The sequence below is a fragment of the Ornithodoros turicata genome, chromosome 10 (genome assembly GCF_037126465.1).
Source record: "Ornithodoros turicata isolate Travis chromosome 10, ASM3712646v1, whole genome shotgun sequence".
NCBI classification, from domain to species: Eukaryota; Metazoa; Arthropoda; class Arachnida; order Ixodida; family Argasidae; genus Ornithodoros; species Ornithodoros turicata.
In genome coordinates, this window is record NC_088210.1 from 20,576,414 (window position 1) to 20,595,911 (window position 19,498).

Below are 19,498 nucleotides of genomic sequence, written 5' to 3' on the forward strand. Positions count from 1 at the left end.
TGTAAATAATAAACCATTACTCTATTTACTCTCGTTAGACAACTTTCGTGGGTGGAAAAAGCAAAAAGGGGGTACACAAAGCAGTTGAACGTAGTCCTGGACCCTCAAAGTGTTGCGATTAAAGACAGACCTCCAAAAACTAGACAGTGAAAGAGTACTTCTCGCAAGAAATTGTGATCCTGTAAACAGACGGTGTTGTGAGTGCATGTTCTGAAATGTGGAGCACATTTTAGGGACCCAGGCTATGTTACAGGCTCCAATGGATGAAGATTCTCAAAGACACTGTTGGTGTTCTGTACACTTCTGCACTCTTGAAAGGGGAAGACAGTGAATGGGGAGCAGCAAGTCTTTAACAATAAGACTGAACAGTCTCACCCCCCTTGAGGAAGAAGTAGTACAGCCCTGCTTTTCACACATATTTGGAACTCAGCAGAATGTGTCATCTGTTTTATATAAATATATATTGGATATCATTTGTACAAACAATCAGCATTCTTTTCATTAAAACCTAACAGTTCGACAGTTTATCTGTACAACCTGACAGGACTTTCATTTGAACCTAAGACGTGGAACCCTGTTGAACAGTACCTTTCGTGCCTCTTGTAAGTCACTTATAGTGCAAGATTAACACAAAAATGCAAAAATAATGGCTTCTAAAATACAGCATTTGCCCTAGATAAGTGTGACAACTTTGGTAGTTTGCGTATCCATATATGCGCTGTTACATGAAAATATCCTGAAGTAGTACATGTTCAGTACCAGAGACCTCTTTTTTATGCTGAACGTAAGTATGAGGCAATTGGCACAGCTAACACGCCGCTCAATGACAGTGAACAGTCTGTATCTTCATTCTTAAAATAGCACCTTACATCACATGCTTCACCTAGGACATGTTTGTTTCACTGTCCACTTGACCCCACAACCTTCTTGACCAATGTGTCCGATTAAATTTCTTTCAAAATATTTGATAACCAATTTTCAAATCTGTTTCATTTGTGTGTTACATGCATCCACTTATCAGAATTACAAAAAGTAGCTTGTGAAGCTTACATTTTCTTGACACTTCTGTCGTTCTTCACGAGCAAGACTTCTTGTTTATGAAACGTGTCTAGACCTCTGGTTCATTCAACTCTGATGCTCCCACAGGTACGTACTTTCTTGATTTCATTATGGGAAATTTTAGGAGAGGTCAGCCTAGACAAGCTGGCTTGCTACTCTGGTTGACAGCCTGGACTTATATTTTGCTCTGATGTTCACAGACATGACTGCACAAGCAAGTTAGAACCTTTGAAGAACCCTTATTCCTCTCGTGAAGAGGCCTTGTTCTATGGGAAACAGTATTAAAAGCGATAAAATTACTCGATAAAACATTGAAATGTGTTTTTCCCTCGATGATGCGGTGTCAGGAATCCACTATCTTAAAAAGGAAGTCCACAGTCTCCGGTTCACTGCAAGTGCTAGTCCGGAGTGATGTGTCCCTCGGCCGTAGAACAGGCAACTGATAGGCAGGAAAAACATCGTCTTCAGCTGTCTCCCCTTTCTTCATGAGGTAGAAGAAATAGTGGAAAGTTGTTCCGAAGTTGAACGTCTGTAGGGACCAGTTCAGCACTTGGCTGATGTACATAGGGCCACGAAAGTGAGGCTGGGCGAACGTGATGGAGATGAAGCGTCCCCCGTGGCGTAGTACCCTGCTCACCTGAATATTGAAATGAAAAAGATTTCATATCCACAGCAGGCTATGGCAGGAACTGTAAGAAAAAGTCCCTATGCTGACTTGACCTGTGCCATAACAGCCGTGAAACAAAAGAACGGTGATGTGTTGTCAAGGTTAACAGTGCAAAAACGAAACAGAAGACAGGTTGTCTTATTACATTGGTGACTCACACCAGTATATGTATAAATGCAAGGATGGCCATTCGTAATCTCTAGCATTTCCAACTTTGCCACGCTATTTCATCGATATCCAATTGCAACATGACATCAGTAGATTATACCAACAAAAATTTTACAGAGGACTTTCCTAATTTTACCAGTCAATTAAATTTCCGTCTTGTCTCTCTAGTGAGTTCTAATTCTCCAGAAGTCATTGTCATATAGTTCTCAATGCAATGGTTTCAAGTTCCTCTCGACAACAGCATAGTTTCAAACATTCGGTAACACATTCAACATATAACACCCCATTTAGTATGTGCATGTTGGTTGTAGAAACAAGTAATTACTGTACCTCCGTCAGAACAGTGTGAACAAGCGTTTTTGCGCTCTCTGACACATTCCAAGGGTCTTTCTCATTAACCAACAGGGCATCAATCGTCGCTTTCTCGATGACCACGTCAAATCTGCCATCCTCAAAGAGCAGGTTTGTAGCATCCATGATGTGCCACTTCATCGATGCACACGTGTCACAGTGCAGAGCCATTTTCTTGATGACCACTTCAGAGTAGTCAATGTTCTCCACATCCTTATATCCATCTTTGTACATGAGTTCACTTAGCAAGCTGTTACCACATCCTGTATCAAATTAGAAAATTTGTAGGTTACAGACAAAATATATATGTCAGTTCCTACAGCTAGTGGATATGAGAAAGGGCCTGTGGCACCTTATGAACAGACCCAGAGCGATTGCGCACTCAATGCCCTGCTAAGGCAACTGAAAATTTGCTTTTGACTCTCACACGTATCCAAGGGTTCACCATGGAGCAATTTACCAAGATCTACCGATGGGGGAGGGGATACATAAAGCTGTTGCAACGTAACAAATATTCATAACCTCCCCATTTTTTTTTTTTTTTTTGCAACACCCTCGTGCTTGAGGTTCTGTATCAACCATTGGTTTTACACTTCATTCAATCTCACAAGGCTAATATATATTTTATGTGAGGTTTACTTACCAAGCATCATTATCCGGTCTGACTTCTTGACATGCTGTTTCAACAGATGAGAATAGGATTCGTAAGAAAGGAGCCAGTCGTAAGTATCCTCGAGTCTGTAACGCGTATTCCAATAGGTGATATCCGCATAACCTGAGTTTCTGTCAGGTAGTTCCGATTTTCCCTCCATTTGGTGCTGCTGTGCCAAGAAGCATTCATGCTAGAATATGCGTGAATCGATTACGCGTTTAGCCGATCTGGCCGATCAGACATTAAAGGGAATGTAGCATGTCATACTTACCCATTTGTGTTATACTTACCGATGTGTGTAGGCGTTTTGTTGTGGGTGATCAATTTTAGCGCTCAGGCCCGCTCGAGACAGACAGCTAAATCCGCGCTAAATAGAGAGCACGTGTCAATTGAAAAGAAACGGCGTATTAACAGAGCAGCGACAATAATTATCGGCTTCCTACTCTTATGCACAAACAAGGGAAGCATAAAGAAGTAACACAGTGCAATCATCACATGGCGACGCCGTCAAAGGTACAAGAATCTTGGGTTTAAGCTCTCGATGTGTGTGTAGGTCTCTACAAACACATATTACATGAATGAGAAGCTCCATGAATACCTCAGCCGTGCCTAAGGCCTAAGGTTGAGCATGCTCTAATATGTACACTGCCTCTACGTGCACGAGCGATCGCAGCGAACCAAGTGTCAAGTGTCCGGAGCGCGAAGCTCCAGCTCCATCGGCTGCTCGCGTGGAGCAGGCTCAAGTGGTTGAAATGTCTCAATTTAGTTTACAAATTGTTTTAAATAATTTGGAACAGTGCCATCACGACGAAGATTGTCTATTAATGGACCCTTACCTAGCAGCCTTCAAGGAACTGAACAAGTAAGACGAACGCAACGTTCACTTGTTATGTAACGCAAGGGAGTGAGAGTGGGTTATCTAGGACGGGCTAATTGTGCTTTTACTTCCGTTTTGCACTTCCGTAAAAAGCTAGCAGAAAGAGGGCATGTCACTGTTCTGATATGAGCAATTAGAAATGTCTGCGATGGTGTGAAAGCATTGTGGCAGGCTGTGTACGATATGCATACCGGCGGTTGGACATATTCATGTCTTAGGTAGGATAATATTTCGGAAAGAAAAAAAGAACACCCTCACCGTCCCTTTCATTCCAAGAGGAAATGGAATTGAACCCATATTGTGCAACTCGAATCCTATGTAGCACGTGAAACGAAAACTTGAGTGTGGGCGACAGAAATCGAAAAAGGTGGACCGTCTCTTTGCCGTCCACCTGTGGCGTAGCCAGGGGGGATGTTTCGGAGGTTGAACCCCTCCCCCCCTTTCATCCCCCTCTCCTCCTAGATCTCCTCCCCCATGTAATATCCCCATAGAACCACTCCCGAAATATTTTTGTGGCTACGTTACTGCCACCCACGGTCAGGCATGGTGTCAGGTTCTCTCATCATGGAGGTTATCCACCAATGTGTTTTGACATCTAATCTATCATTCAACTTATTTGAAGATAAGCGACAGGTATCGTGGAACAGTGTGATTAGAGAGTAGTGCACAGCACACATTGCAGGAGGAGGATCATGCTTAGTGCATGATCCATGTTTCATGTTTCGTGCCATGATGAAGTTCCCATTTAGGTAGTCACGTTTACAGCATTGTACACAAAGTCGCTTCCCTGCATTTTGGCTCTAGGATGAAGCTCGAGGTACATTACTTGTGTTTGATTTGAAATATGTGCTAAGCAGACAATATCAAAGCTCTGCAGGCACGTTTAACTTAGCCCACACGTCAACACTGCATCACAGAAAGCTCGTACTACAAACCTCTTGGTTCAGTCATCTTGAATTACTTCCAGTTTACCGTAATTTCATGCGTATGAGCCGCAGGACTCGTTTTTAAGAACGTTTGGAAATTTTCTAGCAGGTAAGCCGCACTCGCAGTTAAGTCGCGGGCAATATGAGACGACTGATTTGTGCGACAAAGGAGACCACAGAGAAGGTCATAAACCCTGTGGTCCATACTCCGGGGTCGGCATAGTGTACAACAAAAGGAGGTCAGCTCTGTAGAGTTCTACCAAGATCGGATTGTGCCCTTGTTGGGCGTCTTTCATGAATTCATGGGTCACTGGTCTTCCAGAAGACGTGAATCACTGTGACCACTTTCGTTAAAGCTGCTTGGGGGAATGCACCAGGAAGATCAATCTACTCGAATGTGGACCCGTCCCTGTTACGAACTGTTCATGTATCGGCAGGGCAGTGCTGTCTCAGAGACACTGTCGGCCCTATCGTTAAAACCAGCGTATGGGGAAAATACAATAAAAAAATAGTCATCAGATAAGCCGCAGAGCGCCTGTGAGAAAAACAAATCGCGCATAAGCTGCGGCTAATACGCGTGAAATTACGGTACACTAAACCTTTGACACGTTGTTATGTACCTATGGATAACATTAACACACTTAAATTGCCTCTTTGTCATCTTCTAGATTTTTCCAAGGGCTTGGCACAGTTTTCAACTTCATCAGCTCTGACATTGCAAGCAAGATACAAATAATGGATGCCTATCGTGCTGATCAACATGTGGCTGACAAATACGAAGATATATTCGTTATGGTGGAATATGAACGCAAGACAGGTGCACTTCAAAATACAAGCAAGCCATCAGGCTCACGAACGGTGCTTCGACTCAATTGGGCTCTGGAGTTTATTGCACATTTTTTCAAGCAAGTACACTTCCATTCCTAACTAAGTTGCTGTGATGTCTTAATGTTGGTATAAGAAACACTGTTGCTATACATGGGTAATTTCATGTGTACCCTTCCATCTTGTTACTTGAAAGTCTTACAGTTCTCACCTTAAAGGAGCAAGGAAGTGACATTTAACATGGTTCAAAACCATATTTTATTCATTAAGGAGTCGATCGGGAGGAACCATGTACAACATTTTTGCTGTGTAGTGTATCGTCACTGCACACTCAAAGTTACAAAAATGCTTGGAGAAAGCAGCTGTACCAGCTAAACCTTATGTCGCATCTGTTCACATCTTTCCTTGCACCAGGAAGATTCTGTCCACTTTCCACAGAATATTCCTTCTTCCAATTGGCTGCTTGTGTCTACAAAGAATGACGCCAGATTAAATGCTTGTCCACATAGTACGGAGAGATTGGCATACTGATGAAGACGGCAAAACTAACTTTGTAACGCCTATGGGATGCAGGAGCTCCAACAAGAATAGACCATTACTCTCAAAGATGTTAAAGCTATCACTAGTCTGCGAAGCGATGCTCTCAATAGTGCTCGACAATTTAGAGGCGTCAGCGGTGACGCTGCCGAAACATAACCATAGAAGACGTGTTGATACAGTAGCATGAACGGGCGCAGTCACTTACACATGAGACTGCAGATGTTTGTATCAAATACCATGCATCACACAGCACATGGACTCTTAAGGTCAGTACATATTTGGTATTTTTGGGAACCATGCCTTTAGGTTTATTGTTGAGAATGGTATCTCGCATTTTACACATAGATTTGGTTATGACTTCCCTGCCAAACATGCAAACACAGGCGCAACTAATATTTCAGAGTAACTGGGAGAAAAAGTATGTGCAGAAATTGAGCAATATACAGTAGTGGCCATCCCAATTTACTTCTAAATTTCTAATTTTTTTTTCTTTTATTTTCTTTAGCAGAGGATGGCTGCTAGCTGGTGAAGTTTTATAGTGCAAGGAAACCTTGAGCTTGAACGTAAAAGACGACACACACACACAAAAGCGTCTTTTACGTTCCTCAAGCTTAAGGTTTTCTTGCATCATGAACATTTCGTTTGTTCTGCACGTGCACGAACGTTCTTTAATATGCTACCCTTTCTTTTAAAAATTTGCAGACGCCTGAGCACTGCCAGTGAAAACACGAAGATGTCATCCTTAGCTTCAGAGAGCTATCAGGATACTCTAGCAAAACACCATCCCTGGTACATACGACATGGTGCTGGTCTCGCACTAATCACACTGCCCACATGCAAACAGGTATGCCTCAAACAGACTTTGTTAGCACACGTTTGGATTAGTACATGGATTTCACTCTTTGGGGGGACATGTCACTAAAACGTTCCCCGACATTTATGTATTCTCAGAGCTTGAAGTTTTCGGGAAATACCTTTTTCTAAATTCAGAAGGTAAAAATCAGGTAACTAAACATGTGCACTAAAATTCATCCGGATTTGGATGAAAAAACTTCCAGTATGCTAAATTTCGGCGAGAAATCGGACTCAGTTACTCAAACTAACTGTAGTGGTTTGGTACAGACGGTGATGTAACTGCATTTGCAGCGAAATAGGTAAGTTAGTGCATTCCTACAGACATCCCAGTGAGGTAAAAAATCGGGGTTTCACCCTAAACAGGCAACCTTCAACTCGGGGGAAGAATTGGGTAAAACCCTAAAACTTCAGGCTCTATGTATCCTAGATTCCTAGTACAAAGCTCAGTACTTACTGCCCTACCTTCAATTATTATGTGGGTGAAATGCAGAAGAGTGAAGTGAATGTTGTTGTAAATACATGACTTTGTTTCTTACAGATGTTCTCCAGGGCACTGGCCAATGAAAAAGAACACCTTCCGCAACTGCTGCTTTCTGTATCGGAAGCTGCACAGCATGTGTTTGACTCAACGCAGCATCTGTATGCGGAGCACAACCTCTTAGACCTGCCTTAGAACTTTCTACAATGCAACACTCGTTTGCCATACGTGGTTGTGATATTGCTCAGAAGTCCTATGATAGTCATTTAAATTTTTGTCACCATATTTCTTGAATTTTTAACTTGTGGTAGTGGTTGTACCCACATGATCTATAACAGCAGTTGCAGTACTTTAAAATGGCTCATTATAATGAACAAAATGATGTGTGCATCTTGAAAGGCATCTTCAAAGTGGGATACATGTTTTCTTGGGTAATTGAGGTATAAATGGTACTTAGGTTAGTAATTGCATGTGATCTACCAGAAATATGCAATTGATTTTTATTTTGGAATACTCTGCTCATTTGCAATATCTCAACTGGCTCCTCTTAGTTGTTTGTCTGAGTTGCATCTTCACACACACATGAATGCTTGTGTTCTTGATATGATTTTATGGTACCCTACTTTGCACTTGCTTATGTAATTAATCTGAAGTCTCATCATTGCTGCATTGAGTTTATAATTAGAGAGCGAAATGTGTGTGACACTGAAGTACATTTATCTTGCTTCATATGCAGGAGGGTATACAAACCGTTCATAATACACACGGGTGCATGGCTTACATTAAACGCTTAAGATACACTTTCTGTGCATATCTGTGATAGTTTCTAAACATCCAATGCAGCCCCATGGTTCATGGAGTTCCCATGCCCTATACACATGTACAAAATAGCACATGTTTAAGCTGGTTTCACAGATGCTCTGTCGCCGAGGCAGCATGCTCAATATGATATCCAGAAAAAGGACAGAATGATGATCAATTCAGAGGTCATGTGGGGTCGATGATATATCGATGACGTATCTATGATATTTAGTGGGGTCTATGTGCAGCTTAGGAAGTCCATTTGTTCAGGTAGCTTTGTGGGAGGTGGAAATCGGGTGAAAGTTACATAAATGTAGGTACACTGACATCTGCTGTGCGTTATGTGAGGCACTCTGTACGTAAAAGTTGTGATTCAGATTTGTGCTACACAGATTATTATTTCAAGTACTTATAAATGATTACAATGTACTAATATACAGTGCTGTGCAAAGAAAATACTTTATCTCGATGATTATGATTGCAGCATTTGAATGAGCATATCAAACCCTGGTTCACAAGCTGTGTTGACATATGTGTGAAGAGCAGTCTGATTTCTACTTTTGAGTACATCAATGTCAGTTCATTGCATGGCAGTGGATTAATGTTCAAGTTCATTCACTGAAATGCATTCCTGTCTGCAACTTAAGGTTCATAAAATGAATCGATATATAATGAAAACTCTTGATTTGCGTTCTGTAGGCTTGCGCAAGACAAGAATTTGCAGATTTCCTGTAAACATTCTGGGTTGCCTTTGACAAATTCGGCAGGTTTGCAAGGGTTATAATGTGTATTGCATATGTTTGTATGCTGACTTTGACCCTGTCCATAGTTGCACAACAGTACACCAGGTTTGAACCTGGTTCATGGTTCAAAATGCGGGATTGACGTGGCAGACGTCCCATTTTGGCTAACATAATCCTGCTTTAGAGCAGTTATGGATAAGTTACTTCAAAATATTAACTAATTTACAGATAGTTATCCTGCAAAAATAGTGAGTTACAGTTACTCTTTGAAAAGTAACTAATTACTGTTCCCACATTAAAGTAACTTGGTTACTTCGCAGTTACATTTTTAAAAAGCCAAATAAATTTATAACAAAAAATTTGTTTAGTGCATCTACTGTCCAAGCTACTTATACTGTGTTATAAGTAGAGCATTTCCTATGGTCCGCTGGGAGTCTAGGCCACCCTGTCTGTAGATGAGATAACAAAATGGCCGGGCATTTGAAGCCACCACAAAATGAAACTAGAAAACTAACGCGTGGAAAACATTGCCGTACCTGTGTAACTAGTTACAGTTAAAAGTTACTTTTGTAGAAAAGTATCTAGTTATTGTAACTAGCTGCTGCGGAAAGTAACGAGAAACAGTTACAAGTTACTTGTAACTTAGTTACTGCCCAAGACTGGTTTAGAGGTTCGATCCAGTATTTGACTCAGTGAAGCAATATGTAGCCTTTTTGGCGGATGGTGCATAGTTTCGAAATCGGTACGAAGCGAAACCGAAACTACATTTGTTCGTTCGCATCGTGAAAGCACAGCACGGAAACATTTTGCTCCATGAAATGCAGCTTCCTCTGCGTCCGTTGTTACATCTACGAATACTACCACCCCAGCTATGTGGATAGGGTTGCATCGAAACTTGTGTTGCTGAAGTGGCGTGCTTGTAGAATAGACCTCTCCCTGTTTGTAAACAAATGACGTCATAGTGTTCGACAGCGCCACAAATTTGGTAGAATTGAACTATGCTCGAAGCTAGAGGTGAACAAGGTCGCGCCCGAAAGCCACGGTCTTGAGGAGATTACGATATGGTCCCTTAGAGGGACGCGACCCTCGGTCCTGCTTTTCTTTAAATGGGAGGCAGCGAACAAGTGCCCGTTCGTGGATCCTAGCCCTCTCCTTCCGATTTGTTTCGGTTTCAGTGTGTCTACCAATGTCATGATGACGTTTCTCTGGTAGAGGTCTGTTCGAACGGTTTGCATCTTACTCCCTGTGGGCGCACAATGGTTCAGCTTCATTTCAATGGCAGCGTTTCTTACTTCCTGAAGAAAATACTGTCACTGATTGAATATCACTTTTTATGGCAAAAAAAAAAAAAGAACGCCATGAAGGAACCGGAGAGAAAGCAAGAAAATATGTGGACGTGAGTGAGAAGCGAGTTAAAAGTAACTTGGAACGTAACTTAAGTTACTTTGGCAAAGTTACCTGAAAAAGGAACGAGTTCCTCTGAAAGTTACCACGGCGCAAAAGTACCGAGAGTTACAAGTTACCAAAAAAAAAAAAAAGGGATCTTAGTTACAGTAACGAGTTACCACGAACTCTGTATTATACTGTCCTGTCCGTGTGTGTTTGCACGAACGTTTGTCATGTACCAACTGGCCCAATCTGATATTATTCTTTAATGATATCAAATGATATTAATCTAATATTAATAAATTTTTACGTCCTTTGAGACATGCAAGCATTCCCCCTTTCACACAATATAACCATAAGAAAGCGTTTTGTATTTCAATTGAATGACGTCTTTTGAAGAAAAAGGCACCAGCATTGCGATTCGAACCCACATAGCCTCCTATATAGAAGTCTATGATTGAAGGAATTTGCAACTGGCCGTTGTGAGGCTTGTATTGTGTTTGTCCTTTTATGTTTAATTGCCTCGTCCACTACAACGTTCCTTTTTCTATGCCAGCTAATATTTACTTGCGCTGAATATAGGGTTATGAACATATAGCAGTTCACTTAAGTAATTAAACGAAATGGCTGTCTTCTACGTCCGTTCTTTCAATTACGTCGCCGTTTCGAGGCCAGCTTTTGCATGTCCATTGCCATCCTGGTTGCATTAGTTTTGCATCCTGTCATGATGACGCAGAAGCTGACAAGTCATCCACGTGTATTTGTGTTTGTAAAAGCGAGAAGGTATGGGAGGGTGGTCGTAAACCGACGAGGAAAAGAACCTCATGGCCCCGGAGACTGGCCTTGGCTCATACCTTCATTCATATCAACGCGAGACCACAACTTCACGGCAGGCGTCGAACGGAGAGGGACCTCGTACGCGATGACCTTCCGTCATTTTCAACGGGTGGCACTGCTCCTCCTGTTCAAACTCCAGTTGGGTTATCAAGGTAAATATAATTCGCTTTCTGCACGTACTCTTTGATGATCGAAAGCGTGCAGTCGAGCAGCAACTATAACAATGTTAAGAACGAGGTGGTGCGACTTTCTTGTTCACACAGCTTATTGTGGAGAAGAGAGTTCTGGTGTCCGCTGGGAGTCACCCCCGCGGATGGGGGATGTTGCTGTCAGTAGTTCGGTTCGCCCTTGTTCAGTGTATAGCCACGTCACACGCCAGGAGCTGAGGATGGACTCGCCGTTTCTCTTATTTTCCTAAGGCAACGTAAGAATAAGTAACATAAAACGCCGCACAGAGGATTGGGCAATGAAGGAGAAGCTCTGCACTCGTAAGAAAAAAAAAAAGGTGTGAAAAGGTGGTAACTTCTATATAGTTACCACCTAGGTCAACATAGCGTCTGATAAACGGTGTAAAAGGGTGGTAAAAGAAATTATCATATATCCAAATTGCTATACAAAAAGGCGTACGCCCCCCTCGCTCACCAATTCAGAAGCGGTAACCCTATCATTCGTAGGTAGCAGGTAGAACTTTGCAATTTTTTAGGCACAACATATGCGACAACTATTACCTCCTAAAAGGTGTAATTGCTCCACCTTCGTTTTTCTAAGAGTGTGGAGCTTTCCGAAGCCAGTACCCCTCCGTCAAATAAAAATGGAAAAGTTGCTAGTAGTACCGCCCCGTTCCTTCTTCCCGCCGTAGTATACTGCCACACTGCCAGTACCCTTCCGCCTAGGAGAACGAATCAAAATAGAAAACTTGCTCGTAGTACACACCCGCTGTACAGGCATGTAGTACACGTCTACTGTTCTTTCCTTCTTTCGTAGTGCCGTCAGTGCCTTGGAGAACGATCCAGAATACAGGTAAGTTGGCTCATGGATCAGACGTTTCCACAAGAGCGCGTGTGATTTACAAAGGATTTTTGTCGACAATGTGGCTAACGGGGAACGGCACGCTTCAACAGCAACTGAGGAAAAAACCAAGTGCGCGGCAATGGTCATGGAACTGAGTCTCGGTTACCAAGCTAAAAGCAATGTCTATTACCCGCATCGCATGTGTGAAATAAACGTAGGAACCCAGAAGTTGATGCGCCGTTTCGAGATAAACAAAGCGTGAAAAAAGCATGGCGATGAAATGAGGATTTAGACGTGCCTGGCTCTTGTGTACACCGACCGTTTTAGAAACGCCGTCGGCCGGACATCCCGAATTGGAATGGCGCAGAACTGGGGAATACTAGACGAGAAATTTACGAGCCCTCAGACCCAAAAGACAGCTCGCGCGTGCGACCAGTTCGCCAGTACACGTGCGGGTGTTGCAAAGATGCTCCGCAGTATTTTCGCGCAGCGTGCACGTAAACGCAATACAGTACTCCATTTTTTTTCCTTTTTATGTGTGTCCGGTACTGTCTCGTATGCCACAGTATTTGAACACCAAGCAGAGCAACCTTGGTCGCCCGGGAGAGTGTGCACTGTAGGGTAAATATGGAGATGTTACGGACGGACGGGACCCATCAGAAAATACCCCACAGGGAAGCGTATGCTCTGCTGTTTATGAGCACAAATAAAAAATAAAATTCATATTCTGAATTTTTTTTTTTTTTAGCTAGCCTCTACGCTACACTGGCATTATTTACCAACGGCTTGCCAAGGGACCTGACAGTAAGGCTGCACGTTGTTCAAGTATTAATAATAACTCATGAAAAAATTATTGACTAATGATATATTTCATTAATTAATGCATATACCTGAATTCATGCGCACGTGATAGATGATGTACGTATAACGTCTTTAGGTGAAGAGGGGGGAGTGTACGAAGGTTTATTAAAGAAAAAAGGAAAGGTCAGTCAGACAGAGATCGGCTTGCTATCCCGAAAAATGAGGAAGGAATGGCAGAAAGAAGAAAAAAAAATGAAAAATCACACACACGATTTCACGGCGTTGATAGCTACTAGTTCCTAAGCGTGGAGAAAGCGGAGGGGCGCAGTGGTGTTTGTTTGTTTGTTTAGGGGCTTGAGGAGAGGTTGGCACGGCCCACTGGGTCGGCTGAGGTCAGGAAGGGAACCCAGTTCTTAGGCTCATTTCTACTCCATCCGTGCAACATTTGCAACCACTTCCGCCACTGCCCTGTGCCGTTTGGAAAACCATGGTGTGATTCAGAGTCGCTTTTTGCGAATGAGGGAGTCGGGGTATGACGTGTTGTGCACACACAATAAAACCTTTGTTTGCCAATGCCTTACGGGGAGAAGCAGCGCTTAATCAACCTGCCTGAGTTCCTAGAAGGGACATGATCGCGTTGTTAAACGCTTCGCGTTCTTGTGTGACTTGCGTATTCGCCTTATATAGCCGATGTCAGGGGCAGACAAAGAACAAGAGAGACATTGTGAGTTTGGTAGAGAACAGTCGTGCATGTATACGATCAGAGTGAAGTACTATTATAGGTTAGCATCTATACGTTTGAAGAGGAGTTCCAGTGAAGCTAAGTCTCAGTTTCTTTATGTGTCTTATTTTATTTATCAAGAGTGTCCGCCCGCAAGTGCGATTATGGACTGGGAATGAGATATACATGCATCACAGAATAAATTTCTAGGAGATTGCGAGAACGAGGACATAAAATAATGCATGTATTTCAATGACTGTAAAAATGTTTCGACATTTGGAGGGTAGGGGAAAACAATCGGGGGTAGGGCTATTCCGCTGTTCTATTGTTTTCGCGAAAGAAGACAGTTTCGTGGGAAAAAAGAGGAAGAAAAAAGAAGGCACGTGCCTCACTATTGGGTGGATGAGATGACATCACAGACTGAGGGAAAAGGCTTTTCTGACCCGCGTGATTGGAAGCTATCTTGCCGACTACTATAGTTGCGCACCAGCTGCAACTTTTGTGCAAATATATACCTCAGGGATTGTAATCCTAATCACTGCTCCTTCTGAAATATTTTTCGCGACTCCTTACATGCTCCTTCAAGTAATTTTATGAAAATTGCGGTGAATTTTGGCTGTGGTAAAATTTCATGAAAATTGGGCCTCACTCGTTACCAGGCCTTTCGGCATTATACGCGGCTTTTCCTGTGCCGGGCATTTCCCCCGCTATAAGGCTTCTGGTTCCGTACTATAAGACACACTCCTGGTATGAAGGCGAACTTCTTGCACCAGAAGATAACCAGTTGCACTAGAAAAGGAATAAAAGACACTGACGCGAAAAGGCTGAGCTCTACTTGTCTACATTTTCTCATGGTTCAGGTACGCCAGACGACACAACCTCGAAGTTCTGGGAAGAATCTGGACAAGAGACCGTTCGGATGTTGCTAAGACCAGAAGTCGTCGACGTTCCAGCTAAGAACGTCATCGTCTTTGTTGGAGACGGTATGGGCCTTGCCACGGTCACAGCTGCCAGGATATACTCGGGACAATTACAGAACAGAAGCGGCGAAGAGAACATGCTGTCGTTCGACCAGTTTCCTTATACAGCCTTCGTTAAGGTAACTTACCTGTTATGCTATTGAAACCTGGAGATGGATCAAAGAGGTGGATGGAGTAAAAAAATGTTGAATGCGCACCAAACTATGAAATGATGTTGAGAATGCAAATGGTCTGCAAGTACCATATAGGTCTCGGATGGTGACTTTGCGCGTAAGGACAGGGTAATAGTACATTTGGGGGTTCTAGCTGTCTCGTTGCAGAAGTGTGGGGTGACTGTACATACTCCTGTTTCAAATACCATGAAAGCACACACATACCTTGAGAAGTACGTAAGAAATTATCTCGCTGTTAAGGCCATTATGTTACGAGCGACAGAGAAGGCCCCCTAAATTTGTCATGTTTTGAGGGGCCATTTTCTCGCGCTAGACTGACTCGATCTTTTTTCTGAAGACGACACCGACGTCAACGAACCAAGGAATATGTGTAGTCGTTATGTCGAACTTATAGTTAAGTTCATTGTAGGGAAATTTACGAGGACAACACGCAAGGAAGTTGACAGTAAGGTGGCACACTTTACGATGACACTTGACATCGACGATGACTGACGATAAGCTGGAAAAAAAAGAGAGAGAGAGAGAGGCATTTCAGTATTTTATAAAATCCTGACCACAGTTAGCCAGGACACTCTGCATACGTAACCATTGTTTTTCTGTTTCGTGGGCGTGCCCATTTCCAAATTTTTTCGCAGACCTACGCAGTGGACAAGCAGGTGGTGGACAGTGCTGCTTCTGCAACGGCCATCTTTACAGGCGTGAAGACAAATTTCGCCCTCCTCGGTCTCTCAGCTAAGGCCAACCTGTCAGATTGTAACTCCTCCATAGGAAACGACGTATACTCTTTCATGGCCAGAGCGCAGCTGAAAGGTCAGTTATTCTGAAGGATAGCCACTACATAGCTGTGTAAACGCTACGAGCAGATAAACGAATTGTTCATTCATTTATTTTGCCCTCAGAGCTTACAGAGCATTCAAGGAACAACAACGATAGATATAAGCATTAGGGGGGCACGTAAAAGAAATGGTGAAGAAAAAGAAAACTATGAGACCAAGCAAAGTACTCAATACAAATCATGCTTAATAGCCATATTACTTGAGAGTGATCATATTGTGCTTCCTTGAACCGTGAAGTATATGGTAATTGATTAAATGTGGCAACGAATATGATCAAAGGACTGTCTAGGGGTAGTTGGTACAGGTTCGTATTAGTACTGCAGCAAGAGGCGAGGACAAAAGTTAAAACATGAAGTAGACAAGAAGCCTGCAGAACCAGCCTGAGATTCCACATGAGGACCAGCCTTAGCAGGGGCCTGCACACTGCAGGCCTCGTCTCTTGCTGCAGTACCATTATGCACGAATATGATTGCATTGGAAGGTAGTCATTTGTGAGAATGATTTGCATACTGTAGTACCGCTGAAGGGAACCTCAATCGTTTGTCAGTGATCCAGCCGTGAAAGAACACATAAGCGGGGCTCGAAATAGACCTCTACCCGAGAAACGTCATCATGACGTTGGTAGACAGACTGAAACCGAAACAACTCGGAAGGGGAGGGCTGGGTTCCAGGAATGGGCACTTGTTCGCGGCCTCCTATTGAAAGAAAAGTAGGACTGAAGGTCGTGTCCCTTTCAGGAACCATCGTAATCTCCTCAAGAGCGTGGCTTTCGGGCGCGACCTTGTTCGCCCCTAGCTTCGAGCGTAGTTCAACTCTACCAAATTGGTGGCGCTGTCGAACACTATGACGTCATTTGTTTACAAACAGGGAGAGGCCTATTGACTTGACCTCGGTATACACAACACAGTCGTCGGCATATAGTCTAAGTTTTGCTGGAACTTCCTTTACAATATCGTTAATAAACAAGGGAAAAAAAGAAACACTAGCCCTAAAGACAGATGAATGAAATCAATGAAGACAGAGTGAATATCAATACTCCAAAAAGACTCAAAGACCGTCCACAAATGAAATATCTAATCCCAGCACCCTTATCTCAGACAAAGACACTGGTTTCGTGACTTCCACGCGCGTGACCCACGCAACCCCGGCTGCACTGTACAGCCATTCAGCACACAGGGAGTGGGAAGCCGACAGCAAGATGCCTGGCGAAGCCAGTAGGTGCAAGGACATTGCTAGGCAACTCGTTGAAGACGCTCCTGGTAATAAGTTCAAGGTATGTATTTATTCGTTCACTTCAATACAAGTATTTTATGAACTTGAAGCACGAGTTGCCCTGCAGGTAATTCTAGGTGGTGGACTGCAATATTTGAAATCGACAAGCAGCTCCCCGACTGGAATTCGACAAGACGGCAGAGACCTGGTAAAAGAGTGGCTGAGCAGAAATTCAAAAGCGAAATTTGTTCGCACCGCCCAAGAGCTGGCCGGGGTAGACGTTAACTCGACGGACTATCTAATGGGTAAAAACCTCGCGTAAAATGTCTCTGTCGACACGTACAGCCCCGTTAGACATTTATCAACTTGTTGTAGGTCTTTTTGCTGATGACCACATGGAATATGCACTGAAGCGCACAATGGATCAACCATCATTACCGCAGATGGTGGAAACTGCAATCCGAATGTTGAAGAAGAACCCTAATGGATTCGCTCTAATGGTGGAAGGTATATACTAGAAAAGTTACATTGGGCTGAATTCTTAAACTATCCTCGGCCCGACCTTCCACTCCAGCTGCTCCTGCAGACCGGCTTTGTGCTCCAGAAATTACATCGAAATACCGCACGGACTGAGGAGATCATTAGCGCTTTTCTTGAGCTCTACACGATAACACACGTGTTTCCATTACTCCCCAAGTGGAAGAGCCAGTGGGCTTCTTTCTTTGAAGAAGCTTTCTGTCTTGTTCTTGAAGCATTCTTTCTCCCACTCACTGCAGTCGAGGATCGTTTAAGAATATACGACCAGTTGTCTTCTTACGCTTCCGCACAAGTAGTAGTATATCATATTTGGAAGGACATATCGTTGCTACCATGCAGGTGGCCGCATTGACCATGGGCATCATGACAACCGTGCTATCCTGGCCATAGCCGAAGCGGAAGAGCTCAGCCGCGCTGTCCATCTAGCACGAACCATGACTTCTACGCGGGACACCTTGATTCTAGTGACGGCGGATCATTCGCATTCCTTCGTGCTTAGCGGGTACCCCGTGAGGGGGAACCCTATCACAGGCACCGCAGGCACCGCTCTTGACAATATGACGTACACCTCGCTCGCTTACACAAATGGTCCTTCCAAGAGTGTCCGATCCGAGCAAGACTCCGAGCTCTCACGTAAGCAAGACATGTTGACGTTAAAAGAGTCTTAGAATAGGGGGCGAGAGAGGAGGGGACCTTATGCAAGCGCTATAATGCACAGAGAGAGGGCCGCGCACGGCCAACATCACCTAGATAGAGAAAGCCTGCTTACTCGTAGACGTGCCATAACAACTAAGCGTCATCCAATCAGGATCGTGTTTTCAACGGCCGTAGCCAATCACGAACGGGCTTTCAGCGGTTGTAGCCATGGAGATGAGCCACCGTCAGCCGCATGGGCAGCCACTGTCGTCTGCGGGGAGTGAACGGCTCCGCGTACTAAATGGGAAAACAAAAAAAGGCGAAAACGACCCCATATTTTTCTCAAGACTAATTTGCTGGAAATGTGTTGCACTTTTAGTCTACAGATTCAAATTTGTGAAGTTAGCTGCAATCATTTGCAAGTTCTTGAATTCGCAGAATGTCGAATCGTGGTAGCAGACGAATTCTGACTATACGAGTATGAGTCCACGTAGCGAAAGAGGTGGGGGAGGCGTTAAACAGGCCTTCTGTATCTAGCAGCCGTTGGCACGGCTTACAGGATAGGGGTTTTCGTAACGCAGAACGGTACGCTTGAGCGTCTGGCTTGCAGCACCGCTATGGCTATCAACCAAGGCTTACAAGGAAGAGAAATCTAGAAACTAAGAAATCGCATTGCATGGGAAAAGTAATTGATCGTGTTAAAAAAACTTTGTCTTCTTCTTATCAATGCCTTCAGTTTGCAGACGACACGTTGACGCAGCTAGGTTCTCGCTGGCCACGAGAGCGACGGGGCATGTTTCTCTAAAGCGCTTGCGTCCCCTATACTAAAACTCAGTTTTATGCGGTTAGGAATTACGCAATTATGCTGAATCATCGATTTTTTGTTCTTCAGAATCTGTGGACTACCAGCAGCCCGTGCTAGTCCCTTTGGCGTCGGAAACCCACGGTGGCGAAGACGTTGCTCTCTACGCATCCGGTCCAATGGCACATTTGGTCAGAGGAGTGATTGAACAGAATGCGATAGCTCATATAATTGACTATGCTGCCTGTCTGGGGGACTCCAGCGAAAAAATGTCGAGGTGCGAAGTTAATAGTGCAACCGCTGCCGTTGTCAATCACTTGGTAGTTCTTGTGCTTGCAACCTTGGCCATTTTCTTCCATTAGCCGCTTCTATGTATTAAAGCGATGTACTAGAATATCACTTGCTCCCTTGTCTGCCACAACTGGAATTATCGTTGGCGTTGTTTGTTTCATATCTATATCCCGAAGCTTGCTTTGTCGTGCCATAAACATAATTTCTGTTCGTCTGGATTCGCTTCAGTCACAATGGAAAAGCCATGTTTATTCAAGAAGATGCAATACAAGACAGGGAACAGAGGAAATACGGCACACTGTCGTCGTGCCTTTTTTTCCCCTGTTACGGGTT

The 19,498-nt window shown here is 43.6% G+C and overlaps 3 protein-coding genes across 7 annotated transcripts; 2 read left to right on the forward strand and 1 right to left on the reverse strand.

Annotated features, from left to right (window-relative positions):
- Positions 1 to 433: 433 nt before the first annotated feature.
- LOC135370938 (EEF1A lysine methyltransferase 4-like) lies at positions 434 to 3,441 on the reverse strand. Of its 4 annotated transcripts, none has more exons than XM_064604871.1 (4): positions 3,188 to 3,441; positions 2,889 to 3,066; positions 2,225 to 2,508; positions 434 to 1,696 (listed from the first exon to the last, which is right to left on the reverse strand). In XM_064604871.1, the coding sequence occupies exons 2-4, from the start codon at positions 3,055 to 3,057 to the stop codon at positions 1,403 to 1,405; spliced, it is 747 nt and encodes a 248-aa protein (XP_064460941.1). In that variant the 5' UTR covers positions 3,058 to 3,066; positions 3,188 to 3,441; the 3' UTR covers positions 434 to 1,402. The 4 variants fall into 4 exon arrangements, with proteins under 4 accessions (XP_064460941.1, XP_064460942.1, XP_064460940.1 ...); XM_064604872.1 differs by having other exon boundaries at positions 3,169 to 3,441; XM_064604870.1 differs by having other exon boundaries at positions 2,889 to 3,087; positions 3,169 to 3,441.
- A 128-nt stretch (positions 3,442 to 3,569) lies between these two features.
- Positions 3,570 to 8,671, forward strand: LOC135370279 (ceramide-1-phosphate transfer protein-like). The gene is made up of 4 exons (XM_064603985.1): positions 3,570 to 3,759; positions 5,369 to 5,605; positions 6,768 to 6,909; positions 7,459 to 8,671. Exons 1-4 carry the CDS (start codon positions 3,650 to 3,652, stop codon positions 7,591 to 7,593), a joined length of 624 nt encoding a protein of 207 aa, XP_064460055.1. The 5' UTR covers positions 3,570 to 3,649; the 3' UTR covers positions 7,594 to 8,671.
- Positions 8,672 to 11,056: 2,385 nt separating this feature from the next.
- Positions 11,057 to 19,316, forward strand: LOC135370939 (alkaline phosphatase, tissue-nonspecific isozyme-like). Of its 2 annotated transcripts, XM_064604873.1 has the most exons (9): positions 11,057 to 11,317; positions 12,150 to 12,185; positions 14,559 to 14,797; positions 15,487 to 15,661; positions 16,785 to 16,960; positions 17,027 to 17,204; positions 17,275 to 17,406; positions 17,776 to 18,069; positions 18,965 to 19,316. In XM_064604873.1, exons 1-9 carry the CDS (start codon positions 11,251 to 11,253, stop codon positions 19,234 to 19,236), a joined length of 1,569 nt encoding a protein of 522 aa, XP_064460943.1. In that variant the 5' UTR covers positions 11,057 to 11,250; the 3' UTR covers positions 19,237 to 19,316. The 2 variants fall into 2 exon arrangements, with proteins under 2 accessions (XP_064460943.1, XP_064460944.1); XM_064604874.1 differs by lacking the exons at positions 11,057 to 11,317; positions 12,150 to 12,185 and adding an exon at positions 14,113 to 14,445 and having other exon boundaries at positions 18,965 to 19,315.
- The last annotated feature ends 182 nt before the right edge of the window (positions 19,317 to 19,498 follow it).